Source organism: Hyperolius riggenbachi, chromosome 4 (assembly GCF_040937935.1).
Source record: "Hyperolius riggenbachi isolate aHypRig1 chromosome 4, aHypRig1.pri, whole genome shotgun sequence".
Classification (NCBI taxonomy): domain Eukaryota; kingdom Metazoa; phylum Chordata; class Amphibia; order Anura; family Hyperoliidae; genus Hyperolius; species Hyperolius riggenbachi.
This window is the reverse complement of record NC_090649.1, coordinates 446811738-446838440: the sequence shown is the minus strand read 5'-3', so window position 1 is coordinate 446838440 and position 26703 is coordinate 446811738. Positions and strand designations below refer to the sequence as shown.

At 45.9% G+C, this 26703-nt stretch overlaps 1 protein-coding gene across 1 annotated transcript in view; it reads right to left on the bottom strand.

The window, feature by feature from the left end:
- The window catches only part of ZFAND3 (zinc finger AN1-type containing 3), a 202646-nt gene that overhangs the window by 43767 nt on the left and 132176 nt on the right, over positions 1 to 26703 (bottom strand). The window contains exon 4 of the mRNA XM_068232702.1: positions 12844 to 12909. Coding sequence (XP_068088803.1) covers positions 12844 to 12909 — 66 coding nt within the window. The remainder of the gene's footprint in view (positions 1 to 12843; positions 12910 to 26703) is intronic.

Sequence of the window (26703 nt, the reverse complement as noted above, 5' to 3'; positions counted from 1 at the left end):
TTGTCCATGCCTACTCTAGAGTCTAGCCTTTAAGCCTGAAAGGCCAGCTACCTCCTCCTAATGTTTCTTATGATGTAATTTATCATATGAACATGTACCAGCATTGGTGATGTCTCAAACCACACATCATCTATGTATGTATTTGTATTGCTGGATGCCCTGATTGTACAAGGTTTGAAGTTATGTGTCTATGCTGCCCACTATTAGTTTTGTACGGTGTACAGCACTAAAGAAGCTGTTGGTGCTATACAAATAAAAAATAGTAATAAAATAAGGACGAGTAACAGACAAAGCTGCAGCATTCTAATGGCCGTACGCTGACAAACCAAGATGGCCGCAGTCGGGCCACACATTCCCGGCATGTAATGCAGATCTATCTGTTTGCCGTGCCGCTGGCAGGAGAGCAGAGAGGACCTGTCAGCTGGAATGAATGGGGCAGAGAGGCAGGGGTAATACAAGTCATCTGAGCCAGCACTGGCTCATCACCATATATCACCCTATCAGAGCGTGCTGTCACCTCCGCCCCCCTCGGCGCAGTCCCCGCCACTTTATCCTGTTTATAATTGCTGATGAGAGGTAATCAGAGATCCACGCCTCACTGGCTGCCCGATACACTTCAGTGGAGGCCTATTAGGTAATAACTTTTATTTACTATCGCTTCCTTCTATAACGCTGTCGCAAGCCGCTCGTCCGGGGGGGGGGGGGGGGGGTACAGGAGGGTCACGCCGGTTTCTGAATTGGCCGGAGGTTTGATGGGGGACGAATGCAGGAAGGTCATAGCTGGTGACATTGGGCTGAGAGCGTGGCGCTGCTTCCTGCAATGTATGGGGGATGCCTGCAGCTGCACACAAACCCCCCCCCCCCAAAGTCCTTTACTTCTGATTTTATTACTGTAATGAACAGGCCAAGCTCCTTCAAGGAAATCTTTCATCTGAAAGCCGTCCCCATATTCACAATCAGAGACCTAGTCCGCTTCCTGGGCCTCAATCACACTCACGCAGACCATCGCCACTGGAGATCTGTCGAGCATCAGATCTTGTAACAGGCTAGCAGTGTACTACTCAAAGGCTCGGTTTAGTATTCGAAATTAACAGATCTCTTAAGGTGTCCATTCACAAAACAAGCCAATCGATCAATTTTCCCGTTTTTCCTATACAAACAATTGATTATATAAGGAATCAAAAAGAAACATTTTTCAATCAAGGAAAAATGATGTTTTTTCTGTTTTTTTTCTGATCTGTCCTTTATTTTTTAACTTTTTACTTTGCAATTGTCACGGTCGGTTACCTGTCTAGGCGAGGCGGCTGGCACATACGGATGTCGGCAGGCGTCCGGGGCATGGCGTTGGATCTCCACTGTTGGGGGTCTGGCGTTGTGCGCTTGCGCGCGCTGCGTTGCGTTGCGTGAACACTGCCGCCGCAAGGCGTTGGGGTGAGCGCTGCGCATGCACGCGCGTGAGGGGGCGTCTGTTTGTGCATCTTCTGTGACGCGCGTGACGGCGTGCGCGCCTGTGTACGTGACGGCGTGCGCGCCTGTGCGCATGCGCACGCTGCGCGTCACGCCGTTCGCGCCCAAACGGCCTATTTAAGCCTAGAGAGTGACACTCTCTGGTTGCTGTAGTATTGCAGCAGTGTGCGTGTGTTTCTCCCGTGAATTGACTAGTTCTGCCCGTGTCTCCTGAATGTTGATCCTGGCTCGTCTGACTACCCGGCTGGTTACCGACTTCTGCTATGTCCGAATGCCTGATCCGTTGCTGACCTTTGCCCGCCTGAGAACCTGCTCCGTTGCCGAACCCTTGCCTGTCCGAGTACCCGATCTGTTGCCGACCTCTGCCTGCCCGAAGACTATCCTAGTACCTGCATCTGTGAACTTTGCTGTGGGTTTGTTGAGTCATTGCAGTACCCGACTCAACCGGCGGGAGCTTTGCGCTGCCTGTTGTTCTACATCTCTGGTTACGCAAGCGCTCCTGCCCCTGGCTAACTGGATACCCCTGTTTCAACCTCAGGGCATTCAGAGAGCAAGTCGCAAGGGTTGCTGTCCTCAGCATATCGGTCTCTGGCTAATCTGGTCTTTGACAGAATACTACAGCCACAAAATGGAGATCGCTGAGGCAGCAAATGTATTAAGCACCCTGTGCAAACAAATAACAAACCTTACGGAAGCCATTAAGGAGTTACAAGCTGGACATTTGCAACTACAGGGTCAAATCAACACCTTAGCTGTTACGGCGACTGCCTCAAACCAGCCCGCTCCACCTGCTCCACCTGTTCAACCTGCTGTTCCACCCGCCGATCCAATTAACCTAAACCCAGTTGTTGTACCTCCTGTTCCAGAACCCCGAGTACCAGTCCCTGATCGCTTTTCTGGTGATCGAACCAAGTTTCGGGCATTTAAACATTCCTGTCAACTTTATTTTTCACTGCAACCCCGGACCTTTACTCAGGAAGGCACCAAGGTGGGTTTCATCATATCTTTGTTACAAGGGGAACCCCAGTCCTGGGCCCACCAGTTGATGGATCAGGAGCATCAATGCCTAACCTCGACCGAAACTTTTTTCACGAGTATGGCAGTACTATATGACGACCCTCAGCGCCAGGCTACTGCAGAGGTCTCCTTACGAAATTTACGTCAAGGTCGTCGCCCCGTTGAAGAGTATACATCAGAATTCCGGAAGTGGGCCACAGATATTGACTGGAATGAGTCTGCTCTACGTCATCAGTATCGCCTGGGACTATCAGAGAATTTGAAGGACGAATTAGCCCGCATTGGAATACCCGCTTCATTAGATGATCTGATTCTAAGTGCTATACAAATTGACCGCAGATTCCGGGAACGACAACTGGAACGTGCTACCACCAACTCTGCACGATCATTTTGGGTACCAACTGGTGCACACTCCCCCTCGGCATCTGCCTCTGCCTTAGACCAACCGGAACCCATGCAACTTGGTGTCCTCCGCTCAGCCCTGACAACAGAAGAGAGAGCTAGAAGAAGACAGAACAACTTATGCTTCTACTGTGGTGCCACTGGACACTTCATTCACTCCTGCCCCATTAGACCACCGGGTAAGAAAGATTTCAGTAAATCACCCGTCCCCATACCAATTCCATCAGTCTCTAATCATTTTACTATCCCAATCTCTTTACAGCTCCTAGGAAGAACCATTGATACCCATGCCATCATCGACTCCGGTGCTTGTAGTTGCTTTATGGACAATACATTCTCCACTTCTCATCAGATCATCACTCAACGTCGGAAGGAAACCCTACATATCCACCTAGCCGATGGCTCAGCAATAAGCTCGGGTCCTGTTGATCAGGAAACTGTTCCTATTCTTACTTCTATTTTCGGAACACACCAAGAATTCCTCACATTTGATCTAGTGTCCTCTCCAATGTACTCAGTGATTTTAGGGCTACCCTGGCTCAAGGCGCATAATCCTGCGATTAATTGGTCTACGGGTCAAGTTACCTTCAATTCATTATATTGTGGGAACTGCTGTATTCCAGACAGGCCTAGTCATGCAGGACCTCTGTTATGCACCTCATTACAAAATCTGGTGCCTACTCAGTATCATGAATTTTTGGACGTCTTCGATGAAAAGGGGGCAGACCTGTTGCCTCCTCATCGTCCATATGACTGTCCAATAGATTTATTACCGGGAGCCGCAGTTCCTTTTGGAAAGAGGTTTCCCCTGTCTGAACCCGAACAAAAGGTGCTTAAACAATATATTGAAGAAAACTTGAAAAAGGGATTCATACGACCCTCTAACTCACCGGCAGGCGCAGGTATTTTCTTTGTTGAAAAAAAGGATAAATCACTTCGGCCCTGTATTGACTACCGAGAACTGAACAAGGTAACCATTAAGAATCGGTATCCGTTACCATTGCTACCAGAATTGTTTCAACAACTGCGGGCCGCCAACATATTCACAAAACTCGATTTAAGGGGCGCATATAATCTAATAAGAATCAGAAAAGGAGACGAATGGAAGACGGCCTTTGGCTACGAGGAAATAAGATAGTGGTTCCCGAAGATTTCCGTGTATCGGTCCTTAAGTCATGTCATGATCATAGATTGGCTGGTCACAGGGGGATTTTTAAAACACAAGAACTAATTCAGCGTTATTTTTGGTGGCCTGAATTGAAGGAAGATTGTAAGGCATACGTGTTATCTTGTATAGTCTGTAACCAATCTAAAAGCTCCAGGTTAAGGCCATGGGGTTTGTTGAATCCTCTTCCGGTTCCTCCAAGACCCTGGTATTCCATTTCCATGGACTTTATTGTGGAACTACCAGATTCTGATAATCATAATACTATCTTTGTGGTGGTGGATCGGCTGTCCAAAATGGCTCATTTCATACCAATGCAAAATACTCCTTCAGCACAGGAAACAGCACAAATTTTTATTAAAGAAATCATTCGTCTCCATGGAATTCCTGCGGATATCGTGTCGGATAGAGGCACCCAGTTCACTTCCCGATTTTGGAAAGCTCTCTGCAAATCTCTGAACATTCAACTTAACTTTTCATCCGCCTATCACCCACAATCCAATGGTCAGACAGAACGAACCAACCAAACCCTCGAGCAATATCTCAGATGTTTTTCCACTTTTTCACAAGATAATTGGGTCAGTTTACTTCCATTAGCTGAATTTTCATATAATAATTCCATTCACGCCTCAATTCAACAGTCACCATTTTTTGCCAACTATGGTTACCATCCATCCATTTTTCCCAACCTTGTCTCTGAATCATCGGTACCAGCTGCTTCTGACCTGGCTAAGTTCCTGTCTGATAATTTTCAAGTGCTACAACAAGCCACGTCTCGAGCTCAATCATCATTCAAGAGGAAGGCAGATGACCGGAGGAGGGGTGACAAAGAAATTGGAATTGGAGAACTGGTCTGGTTATCAACCGTGAACTTAAGATTGTCATGTCCTTCCAAGAAATTAGGCCCGAAATTTATTGGGCCATTCCCTGTCAAAAGGAAGATTGGTCAAGTGGCTTATGAATTAGAACTACCCGGGAGTTTGAAAATTCATCCAGTATTTCATATCTCCCTACTCAAACCCTCACTGGTGGACCCATTTGTCAATCGGAACTCACCTCCTCCACCGCCTATCTTAGTGGATGGAGAAGAAGAATACGAAGTCGAAGAAATCTTGGACTCCAGGAGAAGGGGCAATCGGGTGCAATTTCTGATTAAATGGAAAGGCTATGGACCAGAAAATAATACATGGGAACCAGCATCCAATGTACATGCTCCTGTATTGGTGAAGAAATTCCACATCAAGTTTCCGGGTAAACCTGTACCAGTAGGCATCCGGAGGATGCCCCTTGGGGGGGGGCATTGTCACGGTCGGTTACCTGTCTAGGCGAGGTGGCTGGCACATACGGATGTCGGCAGGCGTCCGGGGCATGGCGTAGGATCTCCACTGTTGGGGGTCTGGCATTGTGCGCTTGCGCGCGTTGCGTTGCGTGAACACTGCCGCCGCAAGGCGTTGGGGTGAGCGCTGCGCATGCGCGCGCGTGAGGGGGCGTCTGTTTGTGCATCTTCTGTGACGCGCGTGACGGCGTGCGCGCCTGTGTACGTGACGGCGTGCGCGCCTGTGCGCATGCGCACGCTGCGCGTCACGCCGTTCGCGCCCAAACGGCCTATTTAAGCCTAGAGAGTGACACTCTCTGGTTGCTGTAGTATTGCAGCAGTGTGCGTGTGTTTCTCCCGTGAATTGACTAGTTCTGCCCGTGTCTCCTGAATGTTGATCCTGGCTCGTCTGACTACCCGGCTGGTTACCGACTTCTGCTATGTCCGAGTGCCTGATCCGTTGCTGACCTTTGCCCGCCTGAGAACCTGCTCCGTTGCCGAACCCTTGCCTGTCCGAGTACCCGATCTGTTGCCGACCTCTGCCTGCCCGAAGACTATCCTAGTACCTGCATCTGTGAACTTTGCTGTGGGTTTGTTGAGTCATTGCAGTACCCGACTCAACCGGCGGGAGCTTTGCGCTGCCTGTTGTTCTACATCTCTGGTTACGCAAGCGCTCCTGCCCCTGGCTAACTGGATACCCCTGTTTCAACCTCAGGGCATTCAGAGAGCAAGTCGCAAGGGTTGCTGTCCTCAGCATATCGGTCTCTGGCTAATCTGGTCTTTGACAGAATACTACAGCCACAAAATGGAGACCGCTGAGGCAGCAAATGTATTAAGCACCCTGTGCAAACAAATAACAAACCTTACGGAAGCCATTAAGGAGTTACAAGCTGGACATTTGCAACTACAGGGTCAAATCAACACCTTAGCTGTTACGGCGACTGCCTCAAACCAGCCCGCTCCACCTGCTCCACCTGTTCAACCTGCTGTTCCACCCGCCGATCCAATTAACCTAAACCCAGTTGTTGTACCTCCTGTTCCAGAACCCCGAGTACCAGTCCCTGATCGCTTTTCTGGTGATCGAACCAAGTTTCGGGCATTTAAACATTCCTGTCAACTTTATTTTTCACTGCAACCCCGGACCTTTACTCAGGAAGGCACCAAGGTGGGTTTCATCATATCTTTGTTACAAGGGGAACCCCAGTCCTGGGCCCACCAGTTGATGGATCAGGAGCATCAATGCCTAACCTCGACCGAAACTTTTTTCACGAGTATGGCAGTACTATATGACGACCCTCAGCGCCAGGCTACTGCAGAGGTCTCCTTACGAAATTTACGTCAAGGTCGTCGCCCCGTTGAAGAGTATACATCAGAATTCCGGAAGTGGGCCACAGATATTGACTGGAATGAGTCTGCTCTACGTCATCAGTATCGCCTGGGACTATCAGAGAATTTGAAGGACGAATTAGCCCGCATTGGAATACCCGCTTCATTAGATGATCTGATTCTAAGTGCTATACAAATTGACCGCAGATTCCGGGAACGACAACTGGAACGTGCTACCACCAACTCTGCACGATCATTTTGGGTACCAACTGGTGCACACTCCCCCTCGGCATCTGCCTCTGCCTTAGACCAACCGGAACCCATGCAACTTGGTGTCCTCCGCTCAGCCCTGACAACAGAAGAGAGAGCTAGAAGAAGACAGAACAACTTATGCTTCTACTGTGGTGCCACTGGACACTTCATTCACTCCTGCCCCATTAGACCACCGGGTAAGAAAGATTTCAGTAAATCACCCGTCCCCATACCAATTCCATCAGTCTCTAATCATTTTACTATCCCAATCTCTTTACAGCTCCTAGGAAGAACCATTGATACCCATGCCATCATCGACTCCGGTGCTTGTAGTTGCTTTATGGACAATACATTCTCCACTTCTCATCAGATCATCACTCAACGTCGGAAGGAAACCCTACATATCCACCTAGCCGATGGCTCAGCAATAAGCTCGGGTCCTGTTGATCAGGAAACTGTTCCTATTCTTACTTCTATTTTCGGAACACACCAAGAATTCCTCACATTTGATCTAGTGTCCTCTCCAATGTACTCAGTGATTTTAGGGCTACCCTGGCTCAAGGCGCATAATCCTGCGATTAATTGGTCTACGGGTCAAGTTACCTTCAATTCATTATATTGTGGGAACTGCTGTATTCCAGACAGGCCTAGTCATGCAGGACCTCTGTTATGCACCTCATTACAAAATCTGGTGCCTACTCAGTATCATGAATTTTTGGACGTCTTCGATGAAAAGGGGGCAGACCTGTTGCCTCCTCATCGTCCATATGACTGTCCAATAGATTTATTACCGGGAGCCGCAGTTCCTTTTGGAAAGATGTTTCCCCTGTCTGAACCCGAACAAAAGGTGCTTAAACAATATATTGAAGAAAACTTGAAAAAGGGATTCATACGACCCTCTAACTCACCGGCAGGCGCAGGTATTTTCTTTGTTGAAAAAAAGGATAAATCACTTCGGCCCTGTATTGACTACCGAGAACTGAACAAGGTAACCATTAAGAATCGGTATCCGTTACCATTGCTACCAGAATTGTTTCAACAACTGCGGGCCGCCAACATATTCACAAAACTCGATTTAAGGGGCGCATATAATCTAATAAGAATCAGAAAAGGAGACGAATGGAAGACGGCCTTTGGCTACGAGGAAATAAGATAGTGGTTCCCGAAGATTTCCGTGCATCGGTCCTTAAGTCATGTCATGATCATAGATTGGCTGGTCACAGGGGGATTTTTAAAACACAAGAACTAATTCAGCGTTATTTTTGGTGGCCTGAATTGAAGGAAGATTGTAAGGCATACGTGTTATCTTGTATAGTCTGTAACCAATCTAAAAGCTCCAGGTTAAGGCCATGGGGTTTGTTGAATCCTCTTCCGGTTCTTCCAAGACCCTGGTATTCCATTTCCATGGACTTTATTGTGGAACTACCAGATTTTGATAATCATAATACTATCTTTGTGGTGGTGGATCGGCTGTCCAAAATGGCTCATTTCATACCAATGCAAAATACTCCTTCAGCACAGGAAACAGCACAAATTTTTATTAAAGAAATCATTCGTCTCCATGGAATTCCTGCGGATATCGTGTCGGATAGAGGCACCCAGTTCACTTCCCGATTTTGGAAAGCTCTCTGCAAATCTCTGAACATTCAACTTAACTTTTCATCCGCCTATCACCCACAATCCAATGGTCAGACAGAACGAACCAACCAAACCCTCGAGCAATATCTCAGATGTTTTTCCACTTTTTCACAAGATAATTGGGTCAGTTTACTTCCATTAGCTGAATTTTCATATAATAATTCCATTCACGCCTCAATTCAACAGTCACCATTTTTTGCCAACTATGGTTACCATCCATCCATTTTTCCCAACCTTGTCTCTGAATCATCGGTACCAGCTGCTTCTGACCTGGCTAAGTTCCTGTCTGATAATTTTCAAGTGCTACAACAAGCAATGTCTCGAGCTCAATCATCATTCAAGAGGAAGGCAGATGACCGGAGGAGGGGTGACAAAGAAATTGGAATTGGAGAACTGGTCTGGTTATCAACCGTGAACTTAAGATTGTCATGTCCTTCCAAGAAATTAGGCCCGAAATTTATTGGGCCATTCCCTGTCAAAAGGAAGATTGGTCAAGTGGCTTATGAATTAGAACTACCCGGGAGTTTGAAAATTCACCCAGTATTTCATATCTCCCTACTCAAACCCTCACTGGTGGACCCATTTGTCAATCGGAACTCACCTCCTCCACCGCCTATCTTAGTGGATGGAGAAGAAGAATACGAAGTCGAAGAAATCTTGGACTCCAGGAGAAGGGGCAATCGGGTGCAATTTCTGATTAAATGGAAAGGCTATGGACCAGAAAATAATACATGGGTACCAGCATCCAATGTACATGCTCCTGTATTGGTGAAGAAATTCCACATCAAGTTTCCGGGTAAACCTGTACCAGTAGGCATCCGGAGGATGCCCCTTGGGGGGGGGGCATTGTCACGGTCGGTTACCTGTCTAGGCGAGGCGGCTGGCACATACGGATGTCGGCAGGCGTCCGGGGCATGGCGTTGGATCTCCACTGTTGGGGGTCTGGCGTTGTGCGCTTGCGCGCGCTGCGTTGCGTGAACACTGCCGCCGCAAGGCGTTGGGGTGAGCGCTGCGCATGCGCGCGCGTGAGGGGGCGTCTGTTTGTGCATCTTCTGTGACGCGCGTGACGGCGTGCGCGCCTGTGTACGTGACGGCGTGCGCGCCTGTGCGCATGCGCACGCTGCGCGTCACGCCGTTCGCGCCCAAACGGCCTATTTATGCCTAGAGAGTGACACTCTCTGGTTGCTGTAGTATTGCAGCAGTGTGCGTGTGTTTCTCCCGTGAATTGACTAGTTCTGCCCGTGTCTCCTGAATGTTGATCCTGGCTCGTCTGACTACCCGGCTGGTTACCGACTTCTGCTATGTCCGAGTGCCTGATCCGTTGCTGACCTTTGCCCGCCTGAGAACCTGCTCCGTTGCCGAACCCTTGCCTGTCCGAGTACCCGATCTGTTGCCGACCTCTGCCTGCCCGAAGACTATCCTAGTACCTGCATCTGTGAACTTTGCTGTGGGTTTGTTGAGTCATTGCAGTACCCGACTCAACCGGCGGGAGCTTTGCGCTGCCTGTTGTTCTACATCTCTGGTTACGCAAGCGCTCCTGCCCCTGGCTAACTGGATACCCCTGTTTCAACCTCAGGGCATTCAGAGAGCAAGTCGCAAGGGTTGCTGTCCTCAGCATATCGGTCTCTGGCTAATCTGGTCTTTGACAGCAATGTATTTATTTATTTATTTATTTCTCCTTATTGCTAAAGATCCTCTTTATTTCCTTTAAGGCTATCTGCAAGCTTTACTTTCAAAGGGCTAGTGCATACCAAAATCGCAATTGCAATCGTTACAGATTAGCGATTGCGAATTTGTAAAGCGATTTTCAAATCATTTTTTTAATGAATGAGCGTTTTTGCACATTCAGTCAAGCTGCCTCGCTCCAAAAAATGCTACATGCAGCGATTTTTTAAAAATCAAAATGCTGCTGTGGGAACAACAACAAGGAGACTCAGTGAAAAGCTCGGCACTGCTGACGTTGATTTATTGCTAAAGCATTTGCATTCCGTTCTTGTCAAAAAAGTTAATCTTGTATAAAGACAATGGCTTTCAAGTTAATACTTATCATGCATAAGATGATGGGGGTGTGAGATGGGCAGTGGGTGCCGTCTGGGGCACGGCCTGACGACTGTTTCGCTATAGTAGCTTCTTCCAAGGCTTGGATGTGCACGGCTGTGGGACCTCACTCATAGAGTCACAGTAGCCAAGGGCTTTTCAAAGCGTTGGCTATTTGAAAAGTGCTCAGAAGCGCCCCTGGGGTGACCAGCCCTAAACCTCTCATGGAAAACCCAAACGGATTTTCAAGGCTACCGACAGGAGTTCTACTTTAAAATAAATCCATTGTCCTGTAAATGAGACATAATAGCCTTTACTGTGGCCAGGCTAAAATACAATAGCCTGTCATCATCATGAGCTGTTTGCAGTAGATTCCCCAAGTGTTGTGGAAAAGGTGCTGCAGACGCTATTTATGCTTTTGTTGCAGACATTATTTATGCTCTTTGACACCAAACTCTGAACATAACTGCTGCAAGCGCAGGTAAGAAAACCCCTCCTTTCCCTCCCTTCTCTATATAGGACTGCAAAGAGGATCAACGTGATAACCAGTTACCCGACTTGCATGCAAATCGAATGCCGCTTGGAAATAAGCCAATCAAATGCACCAAGGCCTGGGACCCACAACAGATCGCTTATCGCAGTCGCTCTGCCTCTTTGCCAGCATTTTGTAAAGCGATTTCAGCAGCGATTCCTGGCGATTTTATAGCAATTTAATTTTAGTGCTAGTGATCTCCATTTTTTGGGGGTTGTTTGGAAAGTAAAATCACTGCAAAATTGCTTTGTACAGCAATTGCAAAGCAATTTTGCAGCTATTATATACTTAAAGTGTACCTGAACTCTTGCACAGGACACAAGAAAAACAGAGAGAAATGCACTCTGTGTGTTTTTATAGAGACAAGCCTGTCTTATTCCTCCTCATCTTCAAGTAATCACGAGTATAATTTGATCTCTCAGCTGTGTCAGCACAGAAATTCAGCAGTCCTCGGCAGGCACAGCTAATATCTAAACACAGGATGTTAACCCTTTGTCTGATTCCATGAAAGCAGGAAGTAAACACAGAGTTCTGTGAGCTGTAACAAATAAATGTTTTTCTGTAAAGGATATTATGCAGTTGCTTATCTTTTACAGCAGAGAGGAAGTTATGAGTTCAGGTCCGCTTTAACATTGAATCGCAATAATGCACATAATGTTGCAGGGCAGAGCAATTGAGATTTGGCCAAATTGCAATCACTCCATTGGGCTCACCCCCATCCATTTTCATTGGCACCATGATTTTTAGACCTTTCTGACAATTTGGGTTATCATATTCCAATACAATTTGCATCAAATTAGCATGCAAGATGGAAAAATTAGCATGTTACCCTTTTTCACACAATAAATCTTTAACTTTTCTCAAATAGTTCATCAGGGGGGTCTGTATGGCTGATATTGTGGTGAAACCCCTCCCACAGTGTGATGTCATGACCATGGTCCAGTTTGCGGTCTATGAACCTCACTGCATTGTGGGAAATAAAGACTTTTTTTCCAACTGCCCAGCAAGCAGTATGCCCCTCTGTGCCTAGAACTCCCAGTAGCTAACATTCCGTACAGATCACCTGGCAGAACTAAAGATGTCATCACCAGTGATACATTTCCGAATGTAAATCAGGGACAGGAAAGCTCTTACAATTGGCAAACACTGACTATATAAGCTATAAATTAATATTGTAAACAATAAGCAATTTTATTCATAGTGACATTTTTCACGACAGTTCCTCTAACATTCACAGTGACGGGCACACTGCTGCCAGCCAGCTTTGTGGCGATTAGGAATTCTGTGCCTGTTGCTGTCACTCTATTCCCATGTAAATAATGAGCGGGTAATGTAGTGCGCGGGGCGGAGGAGTCTGTGGGATAGCGGCGGCCGAGCAGAACGCAGCTAGTATATTTCCAGCCTCCGCACATCATTTGTCATTATGCATTACAGGTCCGCTGCCGCTGTCACACATCCGGATTACGTGGTTTCTCTGGGAAGCGTCTCAATCTGCGCAGCGGTTTTTCGGTTTGTTCCTTGCTTTGGAAATCCCCAAATCACATTAGGCATAATGGTGCGTTGTGGGGATGCCTCTCGCATCATCATCTGACAGCAGAACGCGGAATCACATCACTAGGCAGTAAGTCGGCCTGTATAAAAGAGGACATGTCATAACTCAGGGCCCCAGAGAGGACTAGCCCCGCCCCTTACCTGTGTCACAGGATCTTTTGGTTGGCGTGGTTAGAGAGACGTGCGCTGTTTCTGTGTAGAGTCCATCTAAAACCGACAGAGAGAGACAAGTCAATGGAGTGAGACACACATTGCGAAATCTCCAACTAGCCCTAAAATGGCCACACGTTAAAATCTCTTTGCAATTTAATGAAAGCAATTAATCGTACAGAAAAATCGGAAAGGTTTTTTACTCAACCGAAAAATCTGATAACATTTCCAAATTTTTTTGAGTTTGGACATGCTAGAAAATTCAGACCAACTTTACAAAGAATTGTACGATGTGTGATTGGTTGTCAAGTTGTATTCAGCTCCCCGGCTGTCACACTGATCCCTTGGCTTCAGCAGTATTGGACTCGCACCTGGAACAAGTATGCAGCCCGTTAGACAGAACACCTGATCTGCATACTGTGTTCTGGGCCAGTGACGCTAATGGTGGGTACACACTTGAAAGATACTTAGACCAATGTTACACCCTTCCATGTAGTATGAGAGCCATACCTACACAGTCTATTCTATGGAGCTGAACTCCACATCAGATAAAATATTTGCAAGATGCTGCACACAAAGATGCTGTACACATGCAACAGATCAGTATCTGCAAAAGATCTGTTCCTGCAAAAGATCTGTTCCTGCAAAAAGATCCGTTCCTGCAAAAAGATCCGTTCCTGCAAAAAGATCCGTTCCTGCAAAAAGATCCGTTCCTGCAAAAAGATCCGTTCCTGCAAATTGCATTCAGAGTCTATGATATCTGCAGATCTCATACACACCTTAACAGATATTCATCTGCAGATCTGACAATCATCTGCAGATCTGAAGATCCATCCTGGTGTATTTGATCTGCAGATGAATGTAAACCAAAAAGCCAAGACCGTCTGATATCAGTATCAGTATTGACTTTCAGAGTGACATTGGGCTCAGTGGTATAGGAGCCACTGATGGGAATAAATAAATAAATAAAACATCTACACTGGAACTTGCTAAAAATGCATATTGACAAGCCACAATGCTTCCAGAAAAACGTCCTTTGGAGTGATGTGGAGAGATACAGTATGAGTTAATTGTAGCTTTTTGGCAAGTCACATCGGCTCTGTGTTCACATAGGATAAACCGAGCTTTCAAAGGAAAAAGCACCATTCCTACTGTGAAACATGGCGGAGGCTCGGTTATGTTTTGGGGCTGAATTGCTATGTCCCACATTAGGGTACCTCCAGTTTGTGCAGGTAACAAGGGGAGGGGAGGAGTTTGCAAAGCAACCAAAGACTTTACCTGCAATAAAAGAGCACTGACAACTGACCAGGAAAAGAGGTTCCAGGAGCCAACAAGTCAGGTACTTTTAATATATTTATTGCAAGACAAAAGACAAGACACAGTGACAGAACTTTTATATTGTTCTTTTCACCTAGGCAGACTCACAGCACTAGAGCTGCAGCCACTTAAGGCATGCTCCATGGGCGATCAGGATCATTGAGGAGCCTTGTCCAAAAACTCCTTACTGTTTACCAGTATGCTATTCAGCTGCTATTTCAGGGTACAAACGTACAAGCCAAATAACTTATGTATAGCTAATAAGTGCAAATTTACTGTCACTAAGATTAATGCAGGATTGTCAGCTACAAAATCAAATTCCATTTACCCACTGCTCTGTGTTTATTATGCAGTCTAGTGGTGGCTGGATGGTGTAATGGTAAAGGACTTACGAGGCCAATCATTGAGAAAAAAAATAAAAAAAGTTAGCTACCTGCGTCAGCTTGTAAGGCACGGAGGACACCGTCCGCGCCCTCCGTGCCGTTCCGCCGGGTCCCCGCCGCTCAGTAGCCCCCCGAACGGTCCCCGACCGCGCGGCCAGGGTCGGGCTCTCCAGACTGTACAAAGATGGCAGCCGGAGCTGGCCGCGGCTGCGCAGTCCGCATAGCCGCGAGTGCGGCTGCGCAGCTCTAAGGCCAACCCCCCGATCCAAGCTACAGGCTGTTTCCAGGGATAGTATGGCTGTCCATGCTGCTTTAAAACCCAGGGGGTGAACACTGACTTTCGCATTCGCTGACCTTGTATCATCACAGATCTCTGCATACACCTACCATCTTGCTGCCTCTAGTTCGCTTAAAGGGAACCTGAGATGGGCCCCCCGCAATAAAATATACATACCTGGGGCTTCCTCCAGCCCCCTCCGGCCTGATTGCTCCCATGGCGTCCTCTTCTCCCTCTCCGTTCTCCCACAATTGGTGCCGGAAAGCCCTCCGGTCCAGGGCCATATGCTCATGCACGGCCCGTCCGCACATGCGCTCCCTCAGCGTTCACATCGCCTGGAGCGTTCTTTGCCTGTGCAGTACTATTGCGCAGGTGCAGAATGCTCCAGGCGTCGGGAGCAAGACGTGGGAGCGCGCCTGGCTTGACTGTTCATGCACCAACTGGCCCCGACTGACAGACTTTCCGGGGGCCAGCGGCAGGCGAACGGGCAAGCAGAAGAGGATGCTGTGGGAGTGATCAGGCCAGAGGGAGCTGGAGGAAGCCCCAGGTATGTATATTTTATTACGGGGTCCCCTTCTCAGGTACACTTTAAAGTGGACCTGAACTCTCACACAGGAAAACACAGAGAAATGCACCCAGTATGTATTCAGAGAGAAGAGCCTGTCTAATCCCCCCTCAACTGTGACTAATCCCAAATGGTAATTTGATCTCTCAGCGGTGTCAGCTCAGGAATCTCCTCTGCCATGGCAGATCAGCTAATTTGTAAACACAGGATGTTAACCCTATGTCTGCTTCCATGAAAGCAGGAAGTAGACACTGCAGATTTATTGCAGGATTTCTATCAGAATTAACAAGGAAATTTTTTTCTTTAAAGGTTATTAACCACTCCCCCCCTCCCCTCGGCACGAGTATCTACATCCCTGTTTAGTAAACAGGGACTTAAATGCTGCTGCGCGCTCCCGCTCGCCCCCACAATCCCCCCACCTCAACACACTCCCGCGCTTATAACTGCCACCTTTTGTTAGCCGGGAGATCAATGAATCGGAACACAGTTCCCATTCATTGATCTAAATTCCCATGGGAATGGCTACAGTCGTCTATGAGATGGCGCTGCCCTTCACAAAGCCCGTCCACGCAGTGCTTTCTCTTAGCGTAGCAATACTATGCATAAGAAAGTGAGCGGTGAGAACATATTGCGGCAAAAAAGTAAAATTGCATCTAATTTTTTTCAATAAAATACATAGTTTCCTTTAAACATTTTAAATTAACCTCTGACCTCCCACACTCCCCAATATTTCCCCCTAAAATTTTGGGGTAAAAAAAAAAAGAGAATTACTATTTAAAAAAAAATTAATAAATCGTTACCTTAGGGACTGAACTGTTTTAATATGTATGTCAAGAGGGTATATTACTGTTACTAAATTATGGATGTAATGCAAAACTGAAAAAATGCACCTTTATTACCAAATAAAATATTGGCGCCATACATTGAACTAGGGAAAAATTGTAAGCATTGCAATAACCGGGACAAATGGGCAAATAAAATGTGTGGGTTATAATTACGGTAGCATGTATTATTTTAAAAGTATAAAGGCCGAAAACTGAGAAATAATGTTTTTTTTTTTCCTTATTTTTCCTGTTAAAATGCAATTACAATAAAATAATTTTTAGCAAAAAGTACCCCCCAAAGAGAAGCCTAATTTGTTGCGAAAAAAAAACAAGATATAGATTGTTTCGTTGTAGTAATAAAGCTATAGGCGAATTAATTGAAGAAGTGCTATTGCTCTGGTGTTTATGGGGAAAACCGTTGGAGGGGAAGTGGTTAAGCTGTTGCTTATCTTTTAGAGCAGAGTGGAAGTTCTGAGTTCAAGTCGCTTTAACGCAAACCGGCAAAAGACGGGAACCATGTTTTTTTCCTATGTATTTTTTGTTTTTTTTCTTGCCTACTAATGAATGTTCTGCATCTACAGCAATTTCCTCCCCTCTTCACTTCTGCTCAGTAGGTGCAACTCTTCCAACATTTGTTCTTGACTTCACTTATCCAAATTTCAGTCTAAATTTCAGCAGCTAGAGCTATAATGATGGTATGGAAGTAGGGATGACAGACAGCGCGCCTCATTTCGCAAGCAGCGATTGTATACGCCTCGGATGATCGCGGCACGTATACGTGGAAGAGACAATGTTTATCCGTCAAGTCTGTAGCTGCCCGTTAAACAATCTGGCAGATTATCAGGTCTGTGAAGCTTCTGAAATGAGAGAAACAACAGATTTGTAATGCAAATTGCCTAATGAAGCAGCGGGAGGCCGCGCAGTATATTTCTGGCAAAGGAGACTGACGCCGTTCATTATTAATGCTCACGCTGCGCGAATCGCTGGGGCCCTCCCTAAAGATGAGCTCACCTGAATCTCCATCAGTCCCCCCAGCCTCCGGGACTGCAGCATTTGCACCGCCTAATTAATGGGGCCGCGACGGACTCGGGGAGTCTAATTACCCGGAACACGCAGGAGATTGGTGAGCGCAGGAACAATGGCTTGTAATCCGCCGCTACTACAGTGGCTGCTACTCGTATATACACAGAGGGGATACATACAAAAGCAATGTGTACCGCAATCTCCATCACGCATCTAAAGCTGGGGCCCACTGGCTGATTCTGGAGCATTCTTACATTGTAACTTCAAAAAAAAAAAAAAAAAAAGGTAAATCTCATAGCAATTATGTTGTCACTGTATGGTAGTACTGCTAAAAAATGAATTATGTAGCTGCTCTCACCTACAGCTGTGCACCTAGTCATCCGGGCTTAAATTAAACTTGTACGTTTTTTTAAAGTCATATTCCTCAATAGAGGTTTCCACGTCCTCCTTAACACCACCTACCCAGCGCAGGGACCCTCTGAATTTAGTGGCCTCACTCCCGTCTGTGAGCAAACGCCTGCGCAGAAGCACGGACTCACTCGGACTGAAGAGAAAAGCCAAGTCCAATCAGCTCCGTGCTACTGCGCAACCGCAAGGTGTTCTTTTCTGTATAGGGTGGCTGCGCTTATTCATAAACCAGCCCATGCCAAAGAAGTTCAGGGGGCAGGTCCCAGCCCTTGATCGGGGGAGGCAAGGGGGGCGAACTGGAATTTGTCCAGCACAATTTTGGGTTTACCTGGTCAACCTCAATTTCAGGAAAAAAAAAATAGTTTTTGATAGTGTGTTAAGCAGCTCCATGACTTCCGGTCTAGACAGGGAGTAGGGAAATCCCTCTAAGAGTGATTTAGACAGCAACAAGTAAAACATTTTTTTAGATTGGGGAAGAGTTAGAATCCGCAGCCAGTACCAGCCTTCAATGTTAAAGCCACAAAGCTGTATCAAAGTTCTGAGGACAGGAAAATTCTCAACAGTGGGGACACAGAGAGCATCAATTAGGGAAGTACAGACTGCAGTTCAGGATAGCACAAATGAGCTCCAGCTAGTATAATTTAGTTCTAGTAAAATAAGTGGGAAACCGTTTAAAAACTGCAGACTGGAGAGCTCCACTCCCAGGGCAACACCAAGGAGAGCTCCACTACCTGGTGAGACCAAAGAGAGCTCATCTCCCAGTACAGGACCAGGAAGAGGTCCATGGCAGGACCAAGGAGAGCTCTACTCCCAGGACAGGACCAAGGAGAGCTCCACTCTCAGGAGAGGAACACAGAGAGCTCACAGGACCACAGAGAACTCCACTCCCAGGGCAACACCAAGGAGAGCTCCACTATCTGGTGAGACCAAAGAGAGCTCCTCTCTCAGTACAGGACCAGGGAGAGGTCCATGGCAAGACCAAGGAGAGCTCCACTCCCAGGACAGGAGCATGGGAAGAGCTTAATTCCCAGGACAGGACCATGGAGAGCTCCACTCCCAGGACAGGACCATGGAGAGCTACACTCCCAGGGTGAGAACAAAGAAAGCTCCACTCTGATGAGACCAGGGAGAGCTCAACTTTTAGGACAGGACCATGGAGAGCTCCACACTCAGAAAAGAACCATGGAAAGCTCCACTCCCAGGATGACACCAAGGTGAGATCCACTCCTAGAATGAGGACCACGGAGAGCTATCCCCAGGATAGGATAAAGGCAATCTCCACTTCTTAAAAAAGACCAAACACAGCTATGCTTCCACAAAGAACACGGGCCAAATTTCCAGCGAACAGACCGCTTCGCTTTTATCTCAAAACTCCCACCAGAAAACTCTCCATCCTGTCTGACAACGAGAATCTCTATATATCACCAAAATGCCTCTCAAGTGGAATCACAAATAAAAACCCTGACACTTTAATGTGCAATATACTTCATTTTACATAGTCAAATAAAAACTGTTTATTACATTTATTGACAAAGCTCTTAAATGTCGGAATTCGCTCTCAGCTCCGTGGTGCAGCTGGACGACGGCAGGACAGATTGCTGCCGCTGTTACGGAGGCGGGGACTATCTTTTAAAATGTTTATAAAATGTTTCTTTAGACAAACTCAATGCCCACGGGGGCCGGCGCAGTTCTGCGGGTCAAAATCTTTTCTATTTCCCTCTTCTTTTGCAGTAATTTTAAACCCATCTGCAAATCAATGCTGGCCCCCCTCCAACGGCTCCATCGCTCCGCACATCACGTACGCGCTCTCAAGAGATCTTGTTAAGCCAACGGGCCAATTCAATGTATTCACGGCGTAAGCGTGAAGCGCGGATTTTTTTTTTTTTTTACCGAGGACGGGTTAAGATAAATGGATAGCCCCAGTAACTGCTTCTGTGTTGCAGCTTTGATAATTGGACGGCGCTTCAAACAGGGAGACAAATTAAGGCCGCTGTTTAACAATGCCGGAGTGAGAAGACTCTTTCAGCACTGAAAACATGCATGAGTCTGATGACCTTCAACTAAAATGTTTTCATTTAGCTGCAGGCTTTAAAAATATATATGGCATGTTACCTGACAACAAACAAATACAGAAAGATTTAGGGCGTTTGTTCTTGCCTAACTCAGAGGAGGCGGTAGTAAACTCAAACAACGGGATGAATAGTATTTTAACCCTGGATAGGCAGGGGGAGGAGAAGCAATCTCTTAAAGATGTTACTTCTGTGCCCCTAATTACAGTATTGTCCACGCCTCCTGTCCCTGTAACCACGATAGCTTCATGATGAATGCTGGCAATCTTGGGGACCAGAAGTGAGGGGACAGCACTGGGAATCTTACTCTTTCCAACTCAACAAAAATTCACCACCGCTACGGGACCAAAGAGAGCTTAGCTCATAGATTGGGGCCAAGGAGTACTCCATTCCCAGGACACCACATTGGAAACTCAAAACTCAAACTCCAGGAACATGTAGAACTCTATTGCACATGAGAAACAGAGGTGTGTGGCCAGAACTCTACTTCCAGGCCAGCACCATAGAAAGATCTACTTCTGGGACTAAAGAAGGCTCTGTCCAGGACAGCAGCAAGCAGAGTTCCTATCCCAGGTCTACTCCCAGTTGAAGAAGAGTTTCACTCAAAAAATGAGACCACGGAGAACTTAACCAGAATACAACTGTTGAAAGCTCCACTCTTGGATTAGCTTCAAGGAAAGCTCCCTTCTCAGGGCAAACAGATAGGTAAACTTAAATAACCCCCTTGCTGAAATGAGAACAGGGGGAGTGAGCTGGATAAAATTAGTCTTCTATATGTAGAGGATGTGTTGGGTGATGGAAGTCGGTGCTGCTCTGTGTGGTCCACTTGCAGTGGCAGAAAAATCTATAAAGGACATGGGGTAGGGGAAAAAAAAAACACAAAAAGAGCGCACTCAGAAGACTGATGATAAAAGGGAGACCAGCCGGTCGTAGAGAGATCTCACCTGATGTGGTGGCTGATATGCCCTTATGGGTATTATCAGCTTGCAGGCTTTTGTCCCTCTCAGACCAGGGACCAGGTCAGAAGCAGCCTCTTTGTTCAAAGGGATCCTCTGGCTTGAAGCAGGATATCAGGAGCAGCTGTCTGGTTTGTAGCTGTTGGTGTCCCAGCACTGGCTGTAACACCAGAGCTGCAGGCACCTGTGGGCTGTATGAGACTCAATCCCTTAGCAGGGAGAATCTCCTTCCTGACAAGTTAGCAATCCACACACTGCTGAAAGCCACTTCAATGCTACTGCTCACCACCCAGCCACTGCTGTGGTGTATCTGAACAGAGCAGTGTGTGGATTGCTAACTTGTCAGGAAGGAGACTCTCCCTGCTAAGGGATTGAGTCTCATACAGCCCACAGGTGCCTGCAGCTCTGGTGTTACAGCCAGTTCCGGGACACCAACGGCTACAAACCAGACAGCTGCTCCTGATATCCTGCTTCAAGCCACAGGATCCCTTTGGACAAAGAGGCTGCTTCTGACCTGGTCCCTGGTCTGAGAGGGACAAAAGCCTGCAAGCTGATAATACCCATAAGGGCATATCAGCCACCACATCAGGTGAGATCTCTCTACGAGAGCTCTATTACTGTGATGTGAGAGAGCCCCAATCCTAGGGCAGGACAAAGAAAATCTTAAAGCAGTAGGATCAGCCATACTATGCCAGGGGAAAAAACACATATATAAGTAGACGAATACTTTATCTACTTACATAACACATGTATTATACTGTCCACGTTTTGATTTCAGTGAATGTTATATAGTAAATTACGAGAATTCTGTTCCTGGTGGGGGCCATGTCTTTTGCTCACACTTAAGGCTAACTCGTGATGTCATTTCTGCCCTTTACTTTTTTTCTTGTCTCCTCCAATCGCTGAGTCGCCTCAGCCTTGCTTGTAAACACAAGTGAGTAGGGGATTAGGTTTCAGATAAGAAGCTGGCAGGGAAATAAAGGGAAGAGGAGGAATAGATTATAGATAAAAATAACCTCCAGCATGCAATTATTTGGCACGACTACTAAAGGGCAAGTGCTCCTTAAAGGACTTACGAGGTGACATGTGACATGATGAGATAGACATGTGTATGTACAGTGCCTAGCACACTGATAACTATGCTGTGTTCCTTTTTTTCTTTCTCTGCCTGAAAAAGTTAAACATCAAGTATGCAAGTGACAATTTCTGTCTGGGTCGGGACCGGGTCGGACTGGGTCAGACTATAGCATAACCCTCACTGATAAGTAATCACAGCCATAAAGCATTTTTCTGTCAGTAAATGGTTTTAAGAGCAGAAAAGAGATAAAAAGGGTCAATAATTCATAGATTTGAGCTCTGGCATACTTCAATGAAAGTGTCATGGAGCAGAAACAATGAAACAGTAAAAACGTAAAAACTAGATTTAAATATAAAATAAAACTGTGGGATATCTAAAAAAGTCATTTTTAGGAGAAGTAGGATAGATATAATTGTTTTTCTCAGAAGTGTATTTTCACCTCGTAAGTCCTTTAACCACTTCACCACTGAGGGGTTTTACCCCCTGACCACCAGAGCAATTTTCACCTTTCAGCGCTCCTTCCATTCATTCGTCTATAACTTTATCATTACTTATCGCAATGAAATGAACTATATCTTGTTTTTTCCGCCATCAATTAGGCTTTCTTTAGGTGGGACATTATGCCAAGAATTATTTTTTTCTAAATGTGTTTTAATGGGAAAATAGGAAAAATGTGGGGAAAAAAAAATTATTTTTCAGTTTTCGGCCATTATAGTTTTTAAATAATGCATGCTACTGTAATTAAAACCCATGAAATTTATGTGCCCTTTTGTCCCGGTTATAAAACCGTTTAAATTATGTCCCTATCACAATGTTTGGCGCCAATATTTCATTTGGAAATAAAGGTGCATTTTTTTCAGTTTTGCGTCCATCCCTAATTACAAGCCCATAGTTTATAAAGTAACAGTGTTATACCCTCTTGACTTAAATATTTAAAAAGTTCAGTCCCTAAGGTAACTAATTATGTATTTTTTTTAATTGTAAATTTTTTAATTTTTTTTTAATTACAAAAAAAAAAAAAATGGGGAGTGTGGGAGGTAATGAGTTAATTTTTTGTGTAAAAGTCATTTATTTGTATGTGAAAAATGTGTAGGGTGTAGTTTACTATTTGGCCACAAGATGGCCACAGTAACTTTTTGCTTTATTGCGACCTCCAAGCCTCCTTCCGGAAGCTTGGAGGAAGAATAAGGAGGCTGGACACGTGAGTTTCTTCTCACAATGATCGCGCTGCCCATAGGAGAGCAGCGGGTCATTGTGGGGCTTAGATCAACGAACGGGAATGGATTTTCCCGTTCATTGATCTCTGGGCGAGCGGGCGGCGGCGGTTTTACTAGCGGCGGGCGGCGTGTTTACGAGCGGGAGCGCGGACAGCGTCGGGAACGCGGAAAGTACGTGTTTCTCCGTCCCTGGTTTTTAAAGGATGGAAAAAGGGGCGGAGAAATACGTACGCGCGGGGGTAAAGTGGTTAAGTATGTGATAACTCCAAATCATAACAGCAGAAAAAGTTTTGAAAGTTTTGAATGCAGGATTAGCATCTTTATCACTTAATACACTCAGACCAGTTGCTGTTGAAATTTGATTTTTATGGTGACGATACCGCTTTAAAGAGAACCAGAGATGAAGCACCCTCTTGTATTTTACCTCAAAATCAGTGGGAACATGACAGTAAACACCTATTCTGCACTTTGTTTCATTGTTCTCTGTTTAATCTGACTGTTATCACCTCTGATAAGAATCCCCGACTGAGCACTCAGTCTAGCTTTGCTACAGAAAGATTATCCACTTCACAGCTCCAGTACAGTATATCTACTCCCCTGCAGACTTCATCTAACCGCCCAGGGGAGTAAATATACGTACTCCCGCTGCTACCACTACTGTACCCGCTCCCGCTTATTTGTGCGCTCGTTCATGTTGCCATCTGCCCACCAGGAGATCAATGAATGGGAAAGCAATTCCTAATCATTGATCTAAGTCCCCGTAGCAATTATCGGCGCCTTTTATGAGAAGCTGCACGATCATTCTAATAAATAAAAGTTTCCCATCTTCAGTACACTTCTTGTAAGCATACATATTTTGCTTACAGGACGTATAAAAAAAAAAAGACTGAGGCCATCTTGTGGCCAAATAGTAAAACTACATCTAAAAGTATTTTTTTTAAATGCAAAGACCTGTTTTTACATTTTAAATTAACCCCTTACCTCCCACACTCCCCAATAGTTACCAACATTTATTTTTTTTGTAAAAAAATACAATGAAATAAATTTACAATTATAAAAAATGCATAAATAGTTTTCTTAGGCACTGAACTTTTTTAATAGTTATGTCAAGATGGTATAATACTGTTACTTTATAAATTATGGGCTTTTTATTAATGATGGATGCAAAACTGAAAAAAATGCATCTTTATTTCCTAATAAAATATTGGCTCCAGACATTGTGATAGGGACATAATTTAAATGGTGTAATAACCAGTACAAATGGGCACATAAATTACGTGAATTTTAATTATGGTAGCATGCATTATTTAAAAATGATAATGGCCGAAAACTGAAAAATAAGGATTTTTTTCCAATTTTTTTCTTATTTTTCCATAAAAAAACATTTAGAATAAAATAATTCTTGGCATAATGTACCACCCAAAGTAAGCCTAATTAGTGATAAAAAAAAACACATTTAACACATTTAATTCTGATAAGTAGAGATAAAGTTATTGGCAAATGAATGGAAGGAGCTGAAAGGTGAAAATTGCTTGGATGCTGAAGGGGTAAAACCCCTCAGTTGTGAAGTGGTTATAACTGAGTGTCTTCTCTGGTGTCTTTTCAAGCCCAAGCCTGCCCCCTTGTGGCTCTGCTATAATGACTCAGCAATAATCATTCCTGGCAAAGCTAGACTGAATGCTCAGTCCGGGATTCTTATCACAGCTGATAACAGACACTTTTAGCAGTGAGGATGAAACAGAGAACAGGGTAAGTGTTTTCTCTAATGTTCTTACTGATATATATGGTAAAATACACAAGGGTGCTTCGTCTCTGGTTCCCATTAACCAGGACAGGACAAGGGGAAGCTCCACCCAAAGGACAGGATCAAGGGAAGCTCAATCCCCAGAACAGGACCAAAGCGGCTTGACTCCCAGGAATAGCCCAAGGAGAGTTTCAATCCCAAGATGGGATCAAGGAAAGCGCCACTCCCAGAACTGAACCAGGGAGAGCTTCACTCTCAGAACAGGATAGAGGAGAGTGCCACTCCCAGAAGTGGATCATTATTCCTAAAATGGACCAAGGAGAGTGTCAATCTCAGAACTGAACTAAGGAGAGCTCCACTCCATAACTGGAACAAGGAGAGTGCCATGTTCAGAAGAGGGGCAAGAAGAGCGTCAATCCAAAACTGGACCTAGGAAAGCATCAATCCCAAAACTGGACCTAGGAGGGTGCCACTCAAATGAAACAAGGAAAGTGCAATTTCCAAACTGAAACTCTGAAAGTGTGATGTCCAGAACTAGAGCAAGGTGGCCCTCAGAGGCACCGCCACAACTAGAGCAAGGAGACTGCCACAACTGGAGTAAGGAGAGTGCCACTGCTGGAGCACGGAGAGTGCCATTGCCACTACTGGAGCAAGGAGAGTGCCACTGCTGGAGCACGGAGAGTGCCACTGCCACTACTGGAGCAAGGAGAGTGCCACTGCCACTACTGGAGTAAGGAGAGTTCCACTGCTGGAGCACGGAGAGTGCCACTGCCACTACTGGAGCAAGGAGAGTGCCACTGCCACTACTGGAGTAAGGAGAGTTCCACTGCTGGAGCACGGAGAGTGCCACTGCCACTACTGGAGCAAGGAGAGTGCCACTGCCACTACTGGAGTAAGGAGAGTTCCACTGCTGGAGCACGGAGAGTGCCACTGCCACTACTGGAGCAAGGAGAGTGCCACTGCCACTACTGGAGTAAGGAGAGTTCCACTGCTGGAGCACGGAGAGTGCCACTGCCACTACTGGAGCAAGGAGAGTGCCACTGCTGGAGCACGGAGAGTGCCACTGCCACTACTGGAGCAAGGAGAGTGCCACTGCCACTACTGGAGCTGGGAGAGCTCCACGCCCAACACAGAACCAGGCTGTGCATCACTCCCAGAACTGAACCAAGAACAGCAATGCTCCCTGGATCAAGGAGAGCACCACTCACACAAAGTGATGAAGGTAAAAGTCACGCCCCAGGCTGGGACTGATTAGCACTCATCTCACAGGTAGAGACCAGGCCAGGAAGACCTTTATTCACCTGTGACAAAGGATGAGAAGATGGCTTTGTTGTCAGTAACAGCAGACAGCCCATAAAGCCTATTCATCCTGCTGGTGGTTTGTTTGATGTAGCAGAAAGATTAATCCCTTTCTTGTAACTGGTCAATGAAGGCTATATTTTCATTCCTCTTCCCCACCAGCTCCTGAGATCCTATCTACCCGTATTAATTAAATCCCTGGCGCCATGTGAAGAAACAGAATGTAAAACACGGCAGAGCTATGTGGATTGGTCACCCCAAGCGCTACATCCTGGTGTCCGGGGGTGAGGTGGCGGTCCGGTCATCAGAGGACGCTGCGGTCGGCTACTTGGCAACGGTGGACGTCTGCTGCAGCCGCGGCACTAAATGAGATCACTTAAGAAAAATGGATCAGTCAATGTCGAGGATGGGAAGCACTGACCGTTCTGTAATAAACAGCGTTCTGCGTGACTTTCGGAAAAAAACCTGTGCACGATATTAAGCCGGGGAGTTCACTGAAGATTTATTGGTCTCTCAGATTCCCCTTAATTAACATGACATTTACATAACAGTAGCTCATTAATTTCAGGCTACAGGCACCCAGGGCTAATTAGAAATGCATTACCCCTTTTGAAACAGGTTGTCAAATTTGTTTCGTGATCAACATCATCATCACCGCAGCCAGGATGATTTTACCTTTTTTCTCATTAAA